The sequence below is a fragment of the Scophthalmus maximus genome, chromosome 3, assembly GCF_022379125.1.
Source record: "Scophthalmus maximus strain ysfricsl-2021 chromosome 3, ASM2237912v1, whole genome shotgun sequence".
Lineage (NCBI taxonomy): Eukaryota > Metazoa > Chordata > Actinopteri > Pleuronectiformes > Scophthalmidae > Scophthalmus > Scophthalmus maximus.
Genome location: NC_061517.1, coordinates 29,328,184 through 29,352,500, shown reverse-complemented (window position 1 = coordinate 29,352,500; position 24,317 = coordinate 29,328,184). Strand labels below are relative to the sequence as shown.

The 24,317-nt window shown below is 42.0% G+C and overlaps 1 protein-coding gene across 3 annotated transcripts in view; it reads right to left on the bottom strand.

The window, feature by feature from the left end:
* The window catches only part of ap4b1 (adaptor related protein complex 4 subunit beta 1), a 23,108-nt gene extending 173 nt beyond the window's left edge, over positions 1–22,935 (bottom strand). The window contains exons 1-14 of one of the 3 annotated variants that reach the window (XM_047330928.1): positions 22,806–22,935; positions 21,742–21,870; positions 20,474–20,698; positions 20,242–20,372; positions 17,158–17,305; positions 15,952–16,237; positions 14,576–14,674; positions 13,553–13,664; positions 12,875–12,994; positions 12,628–12,731; positions 8,585–8,792; positions 8,159–8,476; positions 3,880–4,032; positions 1–949 (exon numbers count right to left, since the gene is read on the bottom strand). The exon at positions 1–949 is cut by the window's left edge and continues 173 nt beyond it. In XM_047330928.1, the coding sequence (XP_047186884.1) occupies positions 450–949; positions 3,880–4,032; positions 8,159–8,476; positions 8,585–8,792; positions 12,628–12,731; positions 12,875–12,994; positions 13,553–13,664; positions 14,576–14,674; positions 15,952–16,237; positions 17,158–17,305; positions 20,242–20,372; positions 20,474–20,698; positions 21,742–21,854 (2,517 nt within the window). In that variant the 5' untranslated portion in view covers positions 21,855–21,870; positions 22,806–22,935 and the 3' untranslated portion in view covers positions 1–449. Of the gene's footprint in view, positions 950–3,879; positions 4,033–8,158; positions 8,477–8,584; positions 8,793–12,627; positions 12,732–12,874; positions 12,995–13,552; positions 13,665–14,575; positions 14,675–15,951; positions 16,238–17,157; positions 17,306–20,241; positions 20,373–20,473; positions 20,699–21,741; positions 21,871–22,382; positions 22,747–22,805 lie in introns of those variants that run through there. The other 2 variants (XM_047330927.1, XM_035644573.2) reach the window with 2 other exon arrangements.
* Between the last annotated feature and the right edge of the window lie 1,382 nt (positions 22,936–24,317).

The following is a 24,317-nucleotide window of genomic DNA, read 5'->3' as shown; positions in this document are numbered from 1 at the left end:
ACATGCTGGTTCTCTTCTTACCTATATAAATCACCATGGTATCTTATCCTGGATGGCTAACCTGCTCCGGAGCAGGTTATGTTCCAGATAAGCGATCAAAGCCTGTGACAAATCAGATCATTGGAAACCAGAGTCATCATAGAGTAATGCGACAAGTAATAAAGCGCAGCAGATATTTATGAATGAGTGGAATAATGGTGCTGTTCCGGACTTTTCATGTGTCCACTGGTTTAAAACAGAACTTCTAGTAAACTGATAGGTTATCACACTAAATAAATACATAGACTCATAAATATTAGAGCTTCATTTGAATTCAATAAAGAGTATTTGATTCCTGACAGACTCATAGGATTTCGTGTCAGAGTCCTTACGCTGAGAGAATGAATGTGGCCATTGGGCATCTTTGAAAGGACGTACAGCGGGAGCAATAATGTGTGTGAGAAGTACACTCAGTCGCTCTCTGAGGACAGTGTGTGCAGTACAGTGGTAAGGATGGAGAGGAAGCCCTTCAGAGCGTTTTCATCTCTTGGGTGCTGCTTGAGAGTCACTTTAACCCCGTCCTGTTCTCTGTCCGTTCTCCCCGTGTCTCTCCCGCTCAGCCCATCAGCTGTGGCTTGCTCTCCCTCTTTCATTTGCTCATCTTCCCTGCCTTCCACCACCACCACTCCTCCGTCAACCTGTCCTACTTTCTGATTTCCCTCTCCGGTGTACAGCAGCTCCCCCAGTATGAGGGTGCTGTGGGGGGTGACAGCGACGCGTGCCCGCTGGGTGTGTGTGTACAGGTAGACCCTCAAGGGAAGTGCGTGCGGCGGCGTGAAGGCCAGCGTCTGGATATTGACCAGCTGCATCGCTGCCTGGAGGCTTTGTGGGGAACAGTGGAGTATCTCAGGGCAGCGGACATGTTCTTCCACGCACACACAATCCTTGTCCGCTTTCATCTTCTCAGGACCTTGAGACAAATAAACAAGGAGCAAAGTCATTACCACAGGCTTTGACATGACAAGGAACATGTGCTTCATGTAAAGAGAGCCTACAGAAATTCCTCAATGTTCTCTTATTCACTAGATTAGCCACATTTAACCCTGAAACCCTTAAATTGTATGGAGTACATACAACTAATCATGAAGCAATCACACATCACTTATATTGAATATATACACTGAACAAATTTATAAACGTAACACTTTTGTTTTTGCCCCCATTTTTCATGAGCTGAACTCAAAGATCTAAGACTTTTTCTATGTACACAAAAGGCTTATTTCTCTCAAATATTGTTCACAAGTCTGTCTAAATCTGTGTTAGTGAGCAGGAGATAATCCATCCACCTCACAGGTGTGGCATATCAAGATGCTGATTAGACAGCATGATTATTGCACAGGTGTGCCTCAGGCTGGCCACAATAAAAGGCCACTCTGAAATGTGCAGTTTTATCACACAGCACGATCCCACAGATGTCGCAAGTTTTGAGGGAGTGTGCAATTGGCATGCTGACTGCAGGAATGTCCACCAGGGCTGTTGCCCGTGAATTGAATGTTCATTTCTCTACCATAAGCCGTCTCCAAAGGCGTTTCAGAGGATTTGTCAGTAGATCCAACCGGCATCACAACCGCAGACCACGTGTAACCACACCGGCCCAGGACCTCCATATCCAGCATCTTCACCTCCAACATCGTCTGAGACCAGCCACCCGGACAGCTGCTGCAACAATCGGTTTGCATAACCAAAGAATTTCTGCACAAACTGTCAGAAACCGTTTCAGGGAAGCTCATCTGCATGCTCGTTGTCCTCATTGGGGTCTCGACTTCAGTTCATCATCGTAACCGACTTGGGGCAAATACTCAAATTCGATGGCGTCTGGCACTTTGGAGAGGTGATCTCTTCACGGATGAATCCCGGTTTTCACTGTACAGGGCAGATGGCAGACAGCGTGTATGGAGTCGTGTGGGTGAGCGGTTTGCTGATGTAATCGTTGTGGATCGAGTGGCCCATGGTGGCGGTGGGGCTATGGTATGGGCAGGCGTATGTTATGGACAACGAACACAGGTGCATTTTATTGATGGCATTTTGAATGCCCAGAGATACCGTGACGAGATCCTGAGGCCCATTGTTGTGCCATTCATCCACGACCATCACCTCATGTTGCAGCATGATAATGCACGGCCCCATGTTGCAAGGATCTGTACACAATTCCTGGAAGCTGAAAACATCCCAGTTCTTGCACGGCCAGCATACTCACCGGACATGTCACCCATTGAGCATGTTTGGGATGCTCTGGATCGGCGTATACGACAGCGTGTTCCAGGTCCTGCCAATATTCAGCAAATTCGCACAGCCATTGAAAAGGAGTGGACCAACATTCCACAGGCCACAATCAACAACCTGATCAACTCTGCGAAGGAGGCAAATGGTGGTCACACCAGATACTGACTGGTTTTCAGAACCCCCTCCCCCACCCCACCAATACAGTAAAACTGCACATTTTAGTGGCCTTTTATTGTGGCCAGCCTGAGGCACACCTGTGCAATAATCATGCTGTCTAATCAGCATCTTGATATGCCACACCTGTGAGGTGGATGGATTATCTTGTGCTCACTAACACAGATTGACAGATTTGTGAACAATATTTGAGAGAAATAAGCCTTAGATCTTTATTTATTTACTTAAACAGGGCTGCACATTCAGCTAAGCTGGCTGGCAAACCAGTTTGGCGAGGTTGTCAGGATTACATTGACCAGAGTGAAGCAGTGAGGTTGTGCAGGGCAAAGGAAGACAAGACATGTTAGAGCAGTTGATATAAACATCAATTAGAACGATACAAAAATACAAGTGGTATCTCTCCTACATTCCATAACTGTCATTTTTGTGGGCATGACTGTGTCTCGTTGACAAATAAAAAAAAGTCATACGAATAAAAATAGGAAACTTTACCAATAAAATTGATAAATAAACAATAGAAAACAATTTAAAAACAGACATTGAAAAAGACATAAGATAAAATGGAAATTAATTCAGACCCAAAGCAAACTTATAAATGTGTCTTTAAGAGGGATTTGAAAGAGGATAAGGTGCTCGCCAGTTGAATCTCCTACGGGAGATTGTTCCAGAGAACAGAAGCCATGACGGCAAAGACCAGGTCACACCGGGTCAAAGTCTGGGGTTTGTCAAGCAGAGCAGGGAGCAGCATTTGGGATAATCCTGGGATCGCTGACAGGTGAACCGCTTTAGCTATCAGACAAGTCTGCCCGTCAAGCCGCTTGATTTGGCTTCCTCTGTGCTGCGATCAGTTATGAAGTTCCCCCTTTGCATGTGTGTGTGTGGAAACTGTATTTGCACACTCGAAAATAACTTCCTTGAGTCTGTTCTTCCTAAGCGTTAAGAGGTAGCAGTACCAAGTAAACATGTTATTTGTGTGATTTATCCTCTCAAACTGGTAAAGGTGGAACCTTCTGTGACTGATGACTCAACAAAGGAACTACAAGTTTGACTCTTCATTAATGGCTGGATTTATTCATCGTACGACAAATAACCCTAGAATACATGCAAAGCATGCAATACAGAATGAGATCTGGGATCTGACTCTCCTTTGTTCAGCCTTGCACTATATATATAAAAATCTACAATAAAAGTATATAAGTAAAAGTAGTTTACACGGGGAAAAGGCATGTGGAACCATTATACTATTATATATTCATATAAATCATCATAACTCGTGTGTTTAAGCAGCGTTTTACTAAAATAGCTGGTTACGTTGGCTCTGCTTCTAAAGACTGTTGGATAGATTCAACCTATATTAAAGCATCATATTTCATAAGCCATAAAAATGGTATATCAAAATAAATACAGTCCATTTACCATTTACCTCTTTCCATTTTATATTACCTTGCTCAGTATGCAAAACCTGCGGCTGCAGCCACAGCAGCTCAAACTCCTCTGGGCTGAGAGCTGGGGAGACGGACAAACTGAGGGGGACTGTGAGGCTGGAACCCAGGACATCAGCGGTGGAGTCCGTACGCACAATGGCACTGTCCGAGCCTGGAGAGGGCACGGGAGGACAAAGAGGGGAGGAAGAGGAGGGGAGGGTAGACAAGGGAAGGAAGTGAGGGTTGATAAGGATGCAACAACAGGGAGCCGAAACGGTGGACAGAAGGAAAGAGAGAGAGGACGAAGGTGAAATGGCAGTTGGGATGAATGCCAGGGGAAGAGATTTGCGATTAAAAATGGCACTGCATTCCCAGAAAGGCACCGTAATCTTGTAAAACCAAAACTCTCCCAGACTTTGAACAAAATAACAACTTAGTATACAAGCTTGATCCAATCAGACCTATCCAAAGTGGTCTGAGGATATTTGTGACCCTCAGTGACCTTTTCTCAGTAGTAGCACAGGAGACCTCAGACAGAACATGTAGAACATCCAAAAGACTAAACAATGGTGTCACAACCTGGATCAAGGCTGGACAAACTAAGGAGGGAAGACCACACATGAGTTGTAAATTTGAGTGTAGACATGGAAGCCAGGAGGGAGAGAGAGATCTTCTTCCATCTTATAACGTGCGGCCAGACTAGGTGAGGTGAGGTTCCCAAACAACTCAAATCAAGACAAGTGAGGCGTGTTAAGGCCAACACTTCAAAACATCATGCACGAGACCATCGTCCATGTCAAGGCTAAATCCCTGATTACATGATACCAAGAAAACATAGAGGCAAGCACACCAAATCATTAAACAAACCTGATACAGAACCAAAAATTCAAGATGTGAATCCCAGCGTAAACCAACAAAACTTTCCACAACCCAGGCAACATTTAGCCAACCATGTAACTCAACCCTGGTCTTCAGGCAGTTACTGATGGGGAGACGTATTCACTTCAAACTAGTGGGTCTAGAAAGTATGTGGTTACCTACAGAAAGTCCCTGATGTGATGCAGAGCGATGACTCTCACCCACCCACTATCACTGCCGATTTGAGATCGGGTTGCAATAACGTTACCATAATTACCAACGAAACCTGCTGAGCCAAAATGCACGATGGAGAAACCCCAAGTTTCAACTAAGACAGAGACAGAAGGACTGTGATATTGCTCTCCCCCTGAAGAAAAAGAATTAAGCTCATGTGCAATTCTTCCCAGATGCATTTTAACATGTCGGCCAAGTGCAGTTATAAAAAACACACCTAAGCACCAGAACCTTGTTGACAAACCCCCTTTTCCACAGGAAGTAGCAAAAAAACCCACACATATTTTTTCTTTTCAAATTTGACGAAACTGACGATAACTGAAGTCTGTCATAAGCATTCAGTCTTTATCCAGTACTTGATAACAGCCATTTTGGAAGCGATGACATCTTCGCAAAAATCATCGAATATTTCCTCGCCATCCATTAGCTGTTGTTTTTGTGTGCGCACCAAAAACCCCTTTTTTTTACGGCCCTGGCTCTGTAAATCGAAAAAAAAACAAAAAAAATGGACCGCACCACACATACCGGAGGTAGCGGGTTCGTGGCCAGCCCAGAGCAGTAAAATCACAACAACAAAAAATAAAGAAACAAGCTTTCTCCAAAATTGTTTACTGCCCCTTTAACATCCTCATCAACCTTGCACTGGTTTAAATCCTATCTTTCTGGCCGCACTCAGTTCATCCAACTCAAACATTCAAAATTCTGGCATTTTGCTGTCACTACTGGTGTTCCCCAGGATTCTGTCCTGGGGCCCCTTCTGTTTATCATCTATCTACTTCTTCTTTGCCAAATCTTCCATAAATTCAACATCCATTTCCACTGCTATGCGGATGACACCCAGCTCTACCTGACCGCCAAGACATCTCCCTCCCACCAGACATCCGTAACATTGACTATCTCTCCACTTTCAAGTCCTATCTCAAAACACATCTCTTTAAACTGGCATACTTAGTCAGATTTTTACTCATCACCCACATTCATCACATATTAATGATTTATGTTCTTAATGATTTTAAACACTGTCAATTTTCTTGTTGATTTTATTATTGTTGTTGTTCTTTGTAACTCTGCCTTGTAAGGTGACCTTGAGGGTTGTGAAAGGAGCCTATAAATAAAAGGTACTATTATTATTATCTATAGGTTTGTATTCTAAGCAAAACTTTATCCTACATCTGTTCCTACCATGAGTTTGTACGGTCAGGCCTCGTCGGATTCATCAAACGCTTCTATCTGCAGAAAAATGTGTAAATTATGTGCATAAACAGGATGAATGACACCTGTGCGTATTTGAGCGAGCGTGCCCGCGGATCCCAAATTGGCATAGTCAACACCCCCAAAATATCCAAAAAGGTTTTGCTTCCTGCCCCATGTCAGGAAGAGTTCATTCATGAAAACAGCGTTAAAGAGTAAAAAGGAAACTTATATGAGATCGGAGATTGAATTTCTGTTTTCAGAGATCAATAAATGTAAGTCTATATTTTAGCAGCGTCAGCAGGAGATAAGTGATGGACTAAAGCAGAGCTGTTAATACTGAGTCACCTGTGAGTCGCACTGTCACTGAAATAAAGAGGAAATGCTGCGATATGAAAATAGCTTAAAAAAAAAACAGCGAGGTAATCGATGACTGTGGGCAGGTCTAGGAGAAGTCTCCGTCACCAATATGAATGAAAAAAATAAGTGCCATAACCGCCATATTTTAGCTGCTGCTGGATCAGCATCATTTTTCATTGCAATACTATACAATATGTAGGATGTTATATATATTTTACATTTCTTCTCTGGCGTGTTATGCAGCTTACAGCTGTGATAAGGCTCTTCACCTGCCCTTACAACACCAACTGCGCTTTACCACGGCATGAGTGTGCATATGAGGCTTATGATGCTCCTGTCTCGTATTCCGGTTGATTAAAGACGTTACGAGCTAATTTGAATGAATTTTAAGGGAGATGATGTGAAAATAGTTTGGATAGTGACAATAAACTACTGTCATGTCAAGCCAGAAACTCTTTGCGCCCGTGCACAACATGCATGCCAGCTGCCAAAGATGTGCGCCCCCTTGGCCATTGCGTAAGACTGTTAACATGTTCTTCACATGAAAAATAATACTATAAATCGAATTGCTGAATTAGACAGAATAATGTTAACATAACAAGGTGAAAAAAATTATAATTATAATTATATATATGTATTTTGACATTTAATTTAATTTAAATATGCATAATTTCTGATGAATAAGTGATGAAAAAACGACTCATAAGTGGATATAGATCGTTTGATTAACAGCAGAGCAACTTATGTGACTCCTATGACAGGTCTCGACCACTCGAGACCTTGTTTTTAAGAACAAATTTTTGCGTACGAACGGTTGATGCATGAGGCCTAATGTATGTTGTGATTTGGTGCTATACAAATAAGATTTAATTGAATTGAATGTCTTGTCTCATGACTCATCAATACCGATCTTCTCTTCAAATAAATCCAACACCACATCCACTGACTGTCCGCCATTTTTACCACTAGCTAGCAAGGAAACTTTGGAAATGCAATACAGCAAGCTAGCTACAACTGCCTTCAACCAAGATGCTGGAGACTGAATATCCAATGCAAAGGTGTAGAAAGGAGCCAATACTCCCACTGACTCTAAATTAGAATCTGAAGGGCTGTGTAGTTTATCAATTGTAATCAGACTCTTGGATTGCAAGTTCTTTCTAACCTTGGACGGGGGACTGTAGCTTTCAATAAGTGGGTGGCTGTGACTCAGGAGAGAGAGAGAGTTGTCCACAAACCGGAGGGTTGGTGGTTTGATCCCCGCTTCCCCCATTCAGCATGCAGAGTTGTTCTTGGGCAAGACACTTAAGTGTGTAGTGAGACACAAAAAAGCTTGGTAAATAGTGGCGCAGAATGAATGTGTGTGAATAGGTGAATGTGACTTTCCTTGTAAAGCGCTGTGAGTGGTCAATAAGACTAGTAAAGCCCTACACAAATACAGTCCATTTACCTTAAGATCTTGGCAACAGTGGAAGAAAAAAATCTTTGCTGTGGGGAAGGTTTGTAGGGCTGAGAGGGTCTCACAGTAATATGATAAAGTCTGAGAGAAATTTGACAAAAATAATATAAAAAACATTTTCTTTACTTTCTATTTTATTTTACTAAAGGTCTTAAGGGCTCGCCACTGTGCAAGATCTACTACTAATGTCCTCACTCACCTGAATGGAGGGCCTCCTCGTCATGGCCACAGTTCAGAGTGTCTGAGGGGTCATTGTTCCGCTTGGGGTCAAAGGTCACATGTTCAGGGCTACCCCTGCTGGCCGACTCTGTCTCCATGGCGCCCTGCCTGAGAGGCTCCAGGGTGTTAAAGCTGCACGCCCACTGGCTGATGGGCTCTGCGGGGCGGCCAATCAGAACGCCCAGGGAAGGGTCTGACCTCCGACCCTGGAGGACCTTTCGTGTTTCTTCTATCCCACAATGCAACAGGCGATAATAGAGGAGTGCCTGGTCACGTACACAAATGTCTGTTTCCTCCTCTGGAAAAAAACAAGCGTGTTAAAAAAGACACTAATTTCTCTCTCTTACCACACACATGCGCACACACGCACGCAAACGCACACACATACACATAAACGCACACACACCTATGCAGTAGTGCAGCAGTCTTCCAAGCATATCTTGCATCTCAGCAGGCCGGCACAAAAACAACCTCATGGAGGCCGTCAGCAGCTCCATCTTGACTCCCAAAGAGGCCTCACACCTCACTCCGTCGATGAACACCTCCAATGTGTAGGGGGCGCTGGAGACCCGCTCCCCGTACACACCCAGCAACCACAGCAAGGCCTGCCTGCCCTGAAGGAGGAGGAGGATGAGCAAAGGCCTTGAACAACCGTTGAGATGTTGTGAGTGAGTCTGGCGACTGTTTAGTATTCATTATGTTGTCTGTGTTAGCATGTTTTCCAATCAGTCAAGATACCAGAATCTGAACTGTAGAAAATCAACAAAATTTCACCTTGATGAGCCACAACATTTAGATACAGTTATAAAAACACACCAATAATACACCATATAATATAGTGGACAGTGGCAGGTTTGTGTATTTTTGACTTCATCAATGAAGTCATTCAAAATAACTGAAGCTAATGGTTCAGAACATGCTTTTTTCAAACAGGTCTGGTTCTGATGTGTTTCAGTGCTGGACTTTTAGCTGTAGTGCAGAATTTGGATGTTGAGGGACTGCACACAGGCAGACAAACACCAGAAGGAGAATCAAGAACAAAGTTGGAGACTGTTGGTTTGCACAGACACTCATAGTGACATTGGAACCAGATAAGGGCAATGTTGACATGTAAACCTCTTAACCGGATTGTCCCTGTGCAGGCTCACACACTTCAGTCCGGTTTCCCTCTGAGGTTTGTTCATGAAAGTCCATCTCTAAGGTCACAAATTTCCATATGCACAAATTTCCATATCCCATTTACATATTTACATATGTAAACAATAGGGAACGGCTAGTGGTGGTGGGGGAAAGAATACATGACATTTGGTTCTCAGGGCAGAGCTTATAGCTAACACTTCATGTGTCATGTTTGTCTGGTCATGAATCAACGTGAAAAAGTATCACCACGATTCTTTTAATGCTTTGTTTCCCGTGTGGGCTGACAAACAGGCTTAGGAGTATAGAAATTATTCATCAAATACTCAGGCACTGGTTTACTAAGAACACAATACTTCAATACTAACATGCTTAGAAATCATAAGATACATTTACCAAATTACTGAGCAGTAGTCCCGGGGCCCAAGGAGCAGTAGTGGAAATAAACTAGGTACATTTCCTCAAGTACATTTTGGCTCTATCACATTTCAGAGGCAAATATTGTACTTTTTATTTATTTGACGACTTAATTTACTAGTTACATTGCATAGAGACTGCACTTCCTGAGAGTGCTTAGGAGGCACAACACAGAGAGGAAGCTGCTGGTGGCCTTATACTGGGCGACCATAGAGAGCCTCCTGACATACTGCACGTCGGTGTGGTTTGCGAGCTGCTCTGCTGCAGACAAGGAAGCGCTCCAGAGAGTGGCGAGGACTGCAGAGAAAATCACAGGCAGCCCACTGCCCTCACTGGAGAACATCGCCTCCTCACGCTACCCCAGCAGAGCCACTAGCATCATCAAAGACCCCACCCAACCTGGCCATCCCTTCTTCCAACCGCTGCCCTCTGGGAGACACTACCAATCAGCCAAGACACGCACCTCCAGATTCAGGACCTGTTTTTTCCACAAGCAATTTGCGCTTTAAACAAGAAAAATTCCTAAGCAATGTCATTGAATCATGCTGCCACACACCTGCACTTTATTTCATGTAACTCAGTTAAATTATTTTACTATTTATTTTAGTTTTTAACATCTTCACACTCTCTACTATGTTTTTAGTAAATGTGTTTTTTGTATATTTATGTTTACACCATAGAATAGCATTTTCATTTTGTTATATGTGCTTACAATGACAATAGATTCAATTCTGATTCTGATTCTGAATCGAAACAAAACATAATCAACAAACATGATAATTAAATAGTTTCAGATGAGATAAAACTAGCTTCTATTTATCTTTATTAGCTCCAACATGATCAATAATTATAAGATATTACTATTCTGAAATGGGCTTTTCAGTTTAATGACTACTTTAAACACATATTGACTCTGATAATTGTATGTTTTTACTACTAAAATATAAGTTTGACAGTTGTCATATGTCATAGAGTATTTCTCCACTGTTCTATTTGTCTATCTATCAACTGTTACTATAATAAAATATCTGCGTTATCTTTTTCTTGTTGCTGGTTTTCTTTTATATTTTACAAAGTATCCAACATTGTTTTGTATTATATTTGTGGAGATGAGTGTCAGTGTGGATCTAATGTGGCAGATAGCTTGAGCCACATGCACTATTAATGCTATAATCAAACAATGACCTCCTGTTTGTTTATGGCGAGTAGTCATGTCATAGAGTGCATGAAAACACACAGTAAGAAATTATGAAATTAAGCAAACAGTGTGATAGGGGATAGGAACATGTCCAAATCATTTTCAACTAGAATGCCCCTCATCGGGGCACATACCTCTGCCAAGGCCCAACAGGCCGCTTCAATCCAACCAATCTGCACCAAACTGCACACACTCATATATATGTGACTCGATGTTAAAAGTCCCATATTATCACCTTTCGGGTGTTATATATGAAGTTGTGATATCCTTAAGAAGATATATTTGGTTTTTTTAAGTACAAAACAACATCTCAATATTGTTTGATAGCTCTTTTTAAGGAGCTCTGCAAAGAAACAGGTCAATTTGGGCCTGTCTACTTAATATGTTATGAGCCTCTCTTCTGATTGGCCGAGTGTTTTCTGAGTGACGCACGGCCAGGCCAACCACCTCCCTGCTCGACGACTACACAAAATTGATCAGTAACCGTAGTCGGCGGCGGCCCGCAAAGCGGAAGATGCCAGAGCGATCTGCTGAAAGACTGGAAGCTGGACAAAGCTGAAGTGATATGGAACTGTGACTAAAACCAGTCCAACCGCGCCTTCACCGTCAACACGCCTCCTTAGGAATCCTGTGCAATGATGTAGCTTTCTCATTTTTCTCGTGTTGTTGATCGCTCAACAATGGAATGAATGGTGAGCGCTGGGGGAAAGGCTGAAGGCAGTTATTACGTCACTATGACATCACAATTATACGGATTTATCCTTAAAAAAACGCACCTGCTGAATGCAGGCCGTGTATTTGTCTGTTTATTGACTGTTTTGACACTTTTACGATACTTACAGAGCCCCTAGACCTTATTTTTTATGAAAAAAGCCAGGAAATCTAAATTTCGACAATATGGGCCCTTAAAAGAAAACAATTAAAAACAAATTTTATGTCCGGACTTTGTTCGGATCCACAGCAAAATTTAACGAGTTCTTCTTGGCCTGTGTTCCAGACCAACCAATCAACCAACCAACAGACAAGGGTGAAAACATAACCTCCCTGGCTGAGGTAAAGAAGAAAATGAGAAGAATGAGAAAAACAAGGAAACAGAGTACAGAATATTTGCAACTATATGCAATGTATACATTATCACATAACTAAAAACCTCTGTGACTGAGCAGGGGATGTGGAGCTGGCACAAGCCCAATACGTTTCTCAGTGACATTTCAGCAGCGTGTTGATGGAGGCATTTAATCTCTTCCTTTTTTACTTTATCTATTTGATAGTTATGATTACTAGTTAAATTCCTGGAAAAGATTTTAAAGATTACAAATATGATGCATTGTTCATCTTTTGCATTTCTTGATAACAATGAACATCGATGACTAAATGAGCAACAATCAAAGTCAAAGTATGAATACCATAACCTGCTATATTGTTTATTAGGCTCGGTCAGGGTACACTCCCTATTTAGTACATAGGACAGTGCATTATATTTACTGTCTATCGTTTTATTTTATTGTCTAAATTCTGAAGGTGAAATTTATGCTCTATATAGAGCTTCAAATACCTTTACAATGGCAAAAAAAAGATTTTGTTTTCTGGTAAACAAGCCACAATGCAATGCATAGCATTTAAACTACTGAGGAAAGAATTTTTTTTCGTTGTGGTGTGCGTGACATTTTTCTGAATGTTTTGGGGGCATGTCTTACCTGGCCATCCTGCAGCGTCTCCTCACAGCCCTCGACAGCCAAACACACTGTGTCGCTGCACTGTGGACACACCCACACCAGGTCACGCATCGTCTGCACCACGGCTGGAGGAGTGTGGGACGGGGAAAGAGAGAAAAAGTGCTGACACGTGGGACAGAATAATAGGGGTTGCTGCCCGAAAGTCAACTAAAAAACACAGCTGCAGACTATGGTATGTTTGCAATGTGTAAGAGGGAAGTTTTTTTACCAGAAGTGATGTGCTCCTGTTTGAGACCAAGAAGCCCAATAAGGATCTCTAGACATCTGTCGCTGTAGCTTCGTCCAATGTGACCTGCACCAAGTCCACACAGGATGACACAGGATGACACTGGGCAAAAGTGAGGCTGATCATAAACAATGATGCCACATTAAAGAGTAGAGCTTTAATCATAGGAAACCTAACACTACACTGATTTCTACAGCACTCAATAAAGTATTCATACCCTGCCTTTATGTTGTCAGAGTTCTTGAAGAACTCCTCTGAGAATAGCAGACTCGAACGTTTTCCTTATCATCCAATGTTGACCTTAGCATTGTAGGGGAGTGGCGTTTAAAGGAAATGAATGAAATGGAAAGAGCCAGTGAACAGGGCCAGATGATATTAACAAAGAAACATGTTACCTGACTAATTGACTGACGGAGCTGTAATATAAGTGTTAAAATCAAGGTCATAAATTGAAAGGTCATAAAAACTATTGTCTGTAAGTATGAACATGATGATATTTTATGTTGAATATTTTATACGACACATTAAACAGAGGGTTATGAGTGTAAGAGTGTTTTCCTCTGAGGATATAGAAGTGTTTGGACATAGAGTAGAAGAAAGCACGGTCATGCATTACTCAACTACATAATAACAGGAATGTGCATGGGTGTGTGTGTTTACCTAAAGCTGAGATTGCAGCCTGGGCAGTGTCAGTGTTGACATCAGTGCAGTATCCTCTCAGCTCATCTAGTAACATCGCTACATTGTCGTCATTCACCAGCTCCACCAGCACCTGCAAACACAACATCACTCGCTTTGCTGCTGGACCGCTACTGCTAATACTGTAACCGGGCATCGACTCTGCGTACGCCGGTGCTTTAGTAACCACAACACCACAAAGTGGGACGTCAAAATCAAAGCAGCCGAGGGGGCAGACCCTCCGAATCTTTGGTATGGACCCAGCTCATCTGTCATACACGTTTACAACCCCTTTCAAGCTCCCCGCTGTTGAGGTAGCGATGGCAGTCAATGTCGCCATTTTGTAAGCATATTAACTGAGTTTTTAAAAAACTAGCTTGCTCCACTCAACTACCCGGGTTTGTGGTATCAACAATTTCTATGCAATTTTTTAATAATTTTGACATTTCAGTACAAGTGCTGGTAAGTGTGTGTGCTTTAGCATTTGAGTACAGGGATCGTCACTGATCAATTTGCTGAAAGCGATTGGTTGTGTGCTCTGCTTGTGTGCCCCGTCAGTGCATCACTAAGTGTACGGCATTGCAAGAAACGCCGCTTTTAAGACTCTGTTAATTGTTATTCCCAATTTACGGTCAATTATCTAATAACACTTAAAAATCTTATGATCAATTATCTCTTTCAGAAATCTTTGTGACTCTAGGGAACATGAATACACAAATGTAACGTATTTAAGTGCTGCATTAACTGTTGATTTTCCCACATGGGTCTGTGTATCGCCAATGAGGCAGAATAACAATAGGTCACAACATTCTGACAAAGACAATGGCATTGTTTGTTTCAACTCTTCTTTCAGTTGTACAATTTAACGATTGTTATATTATACACAATAACTGTGTTTTGATTCGAAAAAGCAGAACAGAAAACTAGATAAAAAAATGAGAGAAGTCCTAGTGAAGATGTAGTCCAATGAAGAAAAGCAACACTGAGTCGTCAAAGTGTCATTACCTGCATCTTCCTTTGTTTGATGTAGGCAGGCTCAGCGTAGCCACAGAAGAATCGTTTGTAGTGCGCCCCCATCAGGCCAGGGAGAGAACGCAACAGCAACTACGAGAGGACAAAGCCACACTTTCATTTCTAAAAAATGTCATCACACATCCATCTGACAAGAGATTTCCACTGACAAGGTTACTTTATTGAAATAATGAATAATTCATCCTTGTTGGAAAGTCAGAAAAACTAAATATATATATATATATATATATATATATATATATATATAAAAATATTTTTAGAATTTGCAAGCATGTGCGGCCATGGCTCAGGGGGCAGAGAGTTGGTCCACAAACCGGAAAGGTGGGAGGGTTTGACCCTTGCTTCCCCCAAGCAGCATGCCATGATTTGCTAGACAGTTAACCCTAAATTGCTATCGGTTATACTGACAGTGTATGAATGTGACCATAAAAGCGCATATTAAGCAGCGCTGTGTGAAGGTGTGTGTGAATGGGTGAATGTGACTTGTACTGTACAAGCACTTTGAGAGGTCAAAAAGACAAAAAAAAACTATATAAATACAGTTCAGTTAATGTTTTATTCAGAATATCTTCAGTATTATATACTATATACCTCATACGCACACATTCAACACGGAATTAATATGAATTAACTTGATTTTTGTAGTGCAATGTCAATAAATATATATATATATTTTTGTTTGTTAAAAAAAAGACAAAGTCAACTATGATAATAAACTATAATAATATAGTAAGTCAACGAAAAAAAACAAACACACACACTAATTGTTTCTGGCTACAAGGATTGAGTCAATAATAATCCTTCCACTCCGAGGTCTGATGTATTGAGGTAAACATGGAGTTAGGTGAGTTATTTTTTCACTGATTACTGACATTTTATACAACATCATATTGATTGACTAATCAAGAAAATAATTGATAGAATTATTGATGGTTAAAATACAACATTAATAACAGCTGCTGTACAAAGATATACATGTACAATATGTGTGTGTATTACTGTGAGTGTATAGTATGTATGAGTACATTTATCTGGCTGGACATTTTGTGAACGATTTTGCAGGATCAAATGCTGTGGGCATTGGATCATGAGATAGAGACGATCATCCAAACAACCACAAGGTCGGTGGTTCGATTCCCGCCGGCGGAAGTGTCCTTGGGTAAATTGCCTCTGACTGCAGTGTTTGAATGTGATAGAAAAAAGGGCCGAATATAGCAGCGCTGTATGGATGTGTGTGAATGTGTGATTGTGACTTGTGCTGTAAGCACTGTGTGGTCGATAGGACTAGAAAAGTGCTATATGAATACGGTCCATTTACCATGAACCAAACTTGAACCATTCACGCTCACCTGTATGTGGCAGAGGGCGGTGAACCTCATCTCTCTGGACACGCTCCCACAAGTGGCCAGCAGGGGTCCTCGTACTCGCTCCAGGGCTGCCTGACTGACAGCCGGCACGCCTGGGCAGAGGCTCAGGAAGAGACTGAGGGTGGCAGCCATGACCGGAGGGTGGGGGCTGACCAGGGAGGCATCCAGCAGTGACAGGATGTCAAAGAGCTCGTCCTCAGACTGGGGCCGGTAGCGCTGGAGGGTTCTCAGCACCTCGCACTGACCCCAAATATCACACTCCTTCAGCCTAGGAGCACACGCACGTGCGCACACACACACACACACACACACACACACACACACACACACACACACACACACACACACACACACACACACACACACACACACACACACACACACACACACACACACACACACACACACACACACACACACACACACACACACAGTGAGTCTTGTTGCCATGAATCTTGCAACTTGAGCAGCCATGTATGCTAATGAAGGGTCAAAACACTGGCTCACTCTGTCAACGGGAAAATGATGAAGTAAAAGTATCAACAGGAAGCTTATAGGCGTTGATAGGACGGCCAGCACTAAATATTATTCACTACAAATGGGAGATGATTAGCCTGGTTAGCAATGAGGATCACAGCTCCCAGCTCAGAAATAGTCCAGCACATAACCAGCACATAGTTGCTCATAGAAGCACTACTAGTTTTTATACTGCGTTTTGTACAGATAAAATTAAGAATATTAATAATAATATAATAATATATATGTCTGTCTTACCTCTGGACTGCTTCCAGTCTTAACGCTAAGCTAATCATTGCTTGACTTGACCTTTATATTTAGCGTACAGACGTGACAGTGGTGTCCAGGTACTCATCTAGCTGTCTGTAAGACAGCCAATGTGTATATACCCAAAAACATACAGTGCGAGATTATATGTACTTTCCATCACTGTCTGTATATCATCCTGGTATCAATACGATCTGTTAGTCAAAGACTAGAAAGGCTCCTCTTGGAAAACAGGAGACAAAATATTTCAAGAAAACAGCAACGTCCTGGAAATGTTCAATGTGTATTTTTAAAGTGCAGGCTAATGTGAAGCATCTTTAGAAAGATCTCTCTCTTATTCTTATTATTAACTGGTGCTTATGTGTTATTATAATAATAAGTGCATATCTCTGACTCTGGGCCGACCTGTTGAGGAGGTGATGGGTGATCGGTTTGTTGATAGCGACTCCTCCCTCCTCCTTCAGGATCTCCTCCAGGGCTCGGAGGCAGTTCACCATCACCACCGGGTCGGGGTCTCTCAGCAGACTGTACAGCTCGTTCACCACAGCAGCATCTGGCAGAATCACGAACAAGAGGGTTTGTGGATGCATATATGAGTGTGGAAAAACATATTTAGGTACATGTACACGAGTAAATGGTAGAGGTGGGGTGAAGATAATTATATTCTTCAAAAAATCTGGACTGGATTAGAAAATGCATTTTCATGTTCTGATCCTAAATTTATTTTACATTTGTTTGTACGGTGAGTTTGAGCAAAAGCTTCCAATAGAACCCACAACATACACGAGGATAACAACTTTGCGTAATCTCCGTCCCTATAACACCATGAAATGCTCATGTGACAGTAAGTGTTCATTCATGAAAATGGCATCAAAGGTAAAAGAAGAACTTTAAGAGTTTGGAGACTGAAGTGTGTTGACCCGAAATTGAATGTGTGGGGGCATTGTAGCATGTGTACAGATGGTCTTCACAGAAAATACAGAGTTTCAAAAAACTGAACTTGTAACATTTGTAATTAAAATTTGAAACGGGTCAATCTGAACAGAACAAAAAAGGTCTCGATGACCGCCAGGAGGTCAAGTGGAAGTCTCCATCCCTGATTTGGATGTGAAAATTCATGGCCCAACGGATGATGTTGCACTGGCATGTTTTCTGCTGGTGCTGGATCAGTAAACCTTTGATCACTTAGCAGCTAAAATAATTTGCTGTGTCTGTAGTGCAGCTCGCCACCACATGCGTTAGAGGCACATTCGCCTGGCCTTCATAACGCCAAATGTATGCTCTACCATGGCACGAGTGCACTCACGACAAGTTTGACACGTTGTGTCAATGCTCCCGTCTCGTCTGTGAGTGTACAAGAGGTGTCACGAGCAAGGGAGCTGGAGCATAACCTCAATCACCCGGAGCAAATGGTGACGTTTCGGTAAATGATCTGATGTCAAGTCAGCACCTTGAGCAACACGCATGCAAGCTGTTCTCCAACGGCCTTCACACATGAAGCGGGTACATGAATACATGTAGAATGATATCATAACTACAATTGCAGAGTTAAACAGAATAATGCCAACATAATGAGGTGAACTCTATATATTACATAAGATCATTTAGTGGAAACACTTAATTACAGCAGACTTATTTACATGACTCCTACGACCACTTGAAAAATTCAAAATACTAAAAACATTGGTGAATGCTGCAGGTTCTCCTAAATCACTCATACGCACAACTTGGAAACAAATCTGTTCTTTCATAATGGTTACGAATGGTCAAATGTTTAATACAGTAAATGATGCATTTACATACAGATAATGTTTTTCCATCATTTGAGCAAATGAAAAGAAAATAGTCCACATTTTTAAAACTGTTTTTAAAAAGAGAGGAGCTTGTTTTAGTTTGAACAAAATAATACACTGCATCCTGAAGTTCCAGAACAATCACCCAACCACTTATGAAAGGGGACAAGTTATATATGACTCTCTGATGTACAATTACCATGTAGCATATGAATCGTTTGTCAATTAGGAGAAGATATTACAGAAGAGCAAAGGGGAAAGAAAAACAATGAGCAGCAGAGCGTCGTGGGTTTTTTTATTCCACAAATTCTTCTTCCTTTATCAAAATCAGGCACCGACATGACCCACAATGCAGTGTGCAGTATACTGAGATACACGCGTCTCATGCTTACAGAACCGTTAGTATAGCTTGGGCCATGGGTGAGCTCACTTTGTTCTGATCCACACCCCAAGATTTCCTTTCAAACCTGTGTTCTTCAGACCCAACCACCTCTGACTCAAGTGACATCACACAGGGCCCTCTGCAGACACTAAAGGGGTTTCGGATACACATATACAAATTACCAAAGAAGAAACAAGGATGCATTAAAAAGGACAGGAAGGCAAAATCTGTTTAAGATAGTTATTTTTCATAGATGGTTAGACATTAAACTACACGTGGTCTCGTCTCAACTTGGCTGCTGTATCGTGACGAGATCAACTTACTGCCACCATAGCTCATCGCATCAGATCTTTTTCCACACATTACTTTTAGGTTTGTTTAAAGATCCCCTCCAGTCATGTTTTGAAGGATATAAAAAAATCTATTATACATATTATTTGGTTTAACTTTTTTTTTTAAAACCCCTCTGAAATGGGGATGGAAACCATCCCCTCTTTCTCTCCCTCATTGAGGAATTCTGAGACTATGAATAACACAGGCCACGCACCACGCTCACCACAGCTGCTCGCGCTAGGTTGACCGGTGGAAGAATGTGCGCAACAAGGTGGCTAGAGGTAACATCGGCTGAGATTCAGCCATAAAACTTTCACGAACTGCTAATGCTAACGCTAACTGTCTGCTGACACACCCGCCGTCCTCTCGTGGATTCGCTGCCTCTGGGGGCACTGGAAGTTTCACGGTTTCCTTGCCTCACATTTGCATATTCGACAGCGATTGGTTTTCTGTATTTGTGACGTAATATAATCTAGTTTGCCAGGACTCGTTTGAATTTTGAAATTGCAGACAAAGGTCACATAAATCTCCTACTACAGGAGAGGAATGTGAAAACACCACTATAGTGACAAACTTTGCTAAGATACAAGTCCCTACAGTCGATGTCTGATATTTTAGAGGACAGAAACAGAAGAAAACACTTTTCTGAGTGGAGGGGGACTTTAAAGCACAAAAACCACACGTCAGGCTGAACTCTTCATCAGCGCACCGTCATTCTGCTTCGTTTTCTAACCCCCCACTTGTGCATCTCGCGATGATGTCGCACTCAAGCCTTCCATAAGAGAAAATGTCTGATTACCCTGATAGAGGCCACCAGTTGAACTGTGTCTGTTTCACAAATAAGTATCTTTCAATCCTAAAAACTGCAGGAGATTTGATCCCTTTTCCATGCACCTGCGGCAAATGATGCCAGAACCCCAACATTTTTTCGCTGAATGTCACTGACAGTCAGAGACAGTTCAGCCATCCGTCCGGACCTACCTATCTCAGAGTTGGTTTGGAGATTGTGTAGTTTGGCCCAGCCAAGTACGGCCACTCGCCGCACAGAAGCTGCTCTGTCCTTCAGTCCTGCTGTCAGAGGCTGCTCCACATACTCCACCAGACTGGGCAACCTGGGACGCACAGACGAACAGTCAGAGGCCCAAATGTTCCAACAATCACAGGCTGTGTGACGTGATGGCTTGTACTGAGGTCAACATGTGGAGCAACTCACCGGAGGTTGGTCATGTTCCTCAGGGCCAGGCTGCGGACCATGGGGTTGGGATCCTGACAGTCTTTCCTCAGCGTGTTGATGACCAGCAGAGACAGCTCTGGGTTTAAAGTGGCGTAGGAACAAAGGAAGACATAGACCAGTTTCTTCTGGACTATGTCTACTGTGGCACACGCTTTGACCATTTCGCTGAACAGGCCCGATACATCCACACCCTGGGACATGGCCCTGAGACGGAGAGAGGGAGGTTGAAAAAAGAAGTATGTGTGTGTGTGTGTGTGTGTGTGTGTGTGTGTGTGTGTGTGTGTGTGTGTGTTTTGAAGGGATAAGGAAGATGTGGGGGAAGAGGAGGGAGAAAAGTAAATTTGGGGAAAGAACAGAAAGAAATGGATCCATGAGGGAGGAGGGGGAAAGCCAGAATAAAGAAAATGGACAAGACAGGCAGAGTGCGACCTAAGTAACTATGAAGAAACCCAGGCAGGGCCGTGGGTTTAACAGTGTAAGGTACCAGGAAGAGGAAAACCAGACTCCACTGTTGACCCTAAAGGAAAATATGTGCGGACAACTAATTCCTGAAAAAAAAAAGAGGAATGGCGTCCACATACAAATGGATAGTTTACTTGAAATAGAAATAATCATACAGATTTGGAGCCCCACATGCAAATTTGTAGGCATTTTAAAAGTTGAATGTAAGGCACACCAATTTTATCAGCGTACCTAATGAAATGGCCGCTGAACGAAAGATACAAAGTTAAAAAGTGTGGAGAGTCAAACTGCACTTCGGCAAACCTCAGGTGCAGTGATGCTTTTTTTTGGAGAGCAGCTGCTTCTACCTAGGTGTCCTGCCATGGACAAATTGCTCCACGGTTTGTGTATGGCAAACTCATGAGCAGAGATGTGGACCGATGAATATCTACACTCAGTTGTAGAAGTTTAGTCCTCTGGGACGCTTCTATACTATATAAACTATACAAACTCTGGGTTTGCAGCCTCCTGACTCCAGTTATGTTGTGTTGATATCATTAGCCATGGACTTCGGATACATTTTACAGCCCAAACTGTGAACTTGGTGTACTCAGTAAGAAGAAGAGCAATATGTGTTGTTAGTTCAAACACATAGGTTTTTTTTATTACTGTGACTCAGATAATGATCTGACCATTTTTAAGACAAATTTACACACATTTGCAGGACATTCCGAAGGGATCTTGCCTGGGTAAACGACTGCTCCTGACGAATGGACGGAGTGGAAGCCTGCCTGTGTGTGACCCACCTGATGACCTTGAGGATGGCGTTCCTGTATCGTAGCTGGTCAGACTGGACGTTGGGGTTGCACAGAGCTCTCCTCAGCTCCCTCACCGTGTCCTCGCTGCCCAGGTAAGGCATGGTGGCCGCAGACAGCCTGCACACGAATACAAAGCAGACAACACATAATGCTGGTGCTCAGATTACACACAATGTTAAACATTAGGCTTGCATAGAAAAGAACAACTACAGAGCCAGACTGACGTTTGACTCAGACGAAGACAACACCCGTCAACAGGTTCATTATTACAGATTATTACAGTAGTAAAGATTACAGACTAGAGGATAATAAGTCAGACTTTAATAGTAAATATTGCAAGCTAGAGGAGAATATGTCAGACATTGTAAATATTAAGATCAGAGACAATACATCAGATCTTTATCATAAATATTACATCCTAGAAGAGAATAAGTCTGACTTTTTTTGTAAATATTACAAACTAGAAGAGAATAAGATAGAAATGTTAGAGTAAATATTACTGGCTAGAGAATAATGAGTCAAACTTTTATTGTACATTTTACAAGCTAGAGGATAATATGTCAGACCTTTACAGTAAATATTACAGACTAGAGGAGAATACGTCAGACTTCGTCAAAATGATAACAGACCTGAAGAGAGTAAGTCTGGCTTTTATCATAACTATTTCAGACCTCAGGAGGAAGAGTCGGCCTTTATGAGAATCATCAAAGATCGTAAGTGAGTGAGTCGGGCTTGTTAATATTACAAACTAGAGGAGAACAGGTCAGGCTTCTCTAGTAACTAGTTCAGGCTAGCGGAGAAGAGACAGCTTTCTTCGTCATGATTACAGACTAGACGAGAATGATTCAGGCTTCATCGGAACCATTGAAGCCCTAACGAGAACAAATTCGGCTTGTATCGTAAATATCATAGTCCAAAGAATAAGTCGGGCTTTGATCGTGCAAATCGGAGTCAAGGTTGAAAAGTTCCACGTCGACTTCGTAAATCTAGAATACCCCCTGTTACATTTCACCATTCTACACACATCGACGTGTTACTTATATGAACATTACCGTCTCACACTTCAAACGGGGAAGCTCATTTGCGACGCCGCTCGGATGACTGCGTTGTTTACGTACAGCGCGCACTTCCGGCTGTCTTCTTCTTTCGCGTCACACCTTCTGTGTGTAAGCCCGTGCTGCCCTCAGCTGGTGGGAGTTAGAACAACACTTTGCCATATCAGTCACTTTCATGCCAAAACACAACAATATAAACTATGTAAACGACCTTTAATGCAGTTTAAGGTAGAAGGCTTACTGTGTGCCCAAAAGAGAAAATGTGTTTCATGGTCAAAAACTCATAATTCCAATTCAAATCTATTTGAATTGGAATTATGGGTATTCGGCTGTGGGATGTGGAGCAACTGGAAGAGAATATTACAAATTTTAAAATTGGGGTTCTTCTCAGGACGTGAAAATGAATGCATATGATTGTTGACTATACATGTAAATTTAAATGTCTCTTGTTTGACTATGGAGATATCCTTTACTCTTACAGTAGGCTCTTTCTCTTATCACTATGTACATAAAAAATGCAGGCCAATCTACACAGTACACAAAATTTATTCTGGTTGCAGATGGCTTACTTACAGTAATAGTGCGGAGGAAGATGAAGGCAGATATTCATGATCTGATCTCGTGCTGTTCCTTTCAAATGGCACAGCATCACTGGCCACACTTCAACCATCGATGATGGTGATGTTTTCTAGTTTTCTAAAGAACAGAACTTGGTTCATTAAAGACATGCACAGCACAAAAAATATGATAAACTCATCATATGCTATCTGGACAGCACATACCAACATCAGACAGATAGTGTTAGAGGCCAGTTGACAAAGGCAGTTGAACAGAAAAATCTCAAAAAGATTTTTGTTGTTTTTGTAGAGTTGGTGTAGACATAAACAGAGCTTGTGACAATGTGGCTGGTGTTGTTGTCATCTGGCGAGCGGAAAGATGTTGGAGAGGCTGGAAACAACAACTGCAGTGGGTACAACCACAGAGGAGGTTGAGAGTACTGATCAAGAGCAACAATGTGTTTTTTTCTATTGCTCTCTCAGCAATTGTTTAGATGAGAACAACTCAAAAGTATGTGCACAACAATCTGTGGGACGGATTTGTGGAAGGGGTTTGGAACTGGAGGTAGACTTTGCACAAACATAATTCAGTTTTTAAAAAATGTACAAAAACACCTTTTTATAGGATATTGGGATGAGGGTATCTGATTTGGAGTGGGATATTCATTAAACAGATTGTACCGAGATAGGTGATTATACAGTAGAGTGATGGGGTATATATAACTAAGAGATTCTGTATTGTATGAGGGATTTTTTCTCTCTCTCTCTTGGCTTTGTAAACATTTGACTAGGGTATGAATGTAAATAATTCATTGTTATTAGGTGGAAATAGGTGTCTATAGCTGCTAAATTTGAACAGTTAATTATAAGCAGTTGATTAAGGGGTGGGAATTAATAAGCTTTGGCTTCCTTCTGCCTCATTTTTGGACATATAGGATATATTTATTTATAA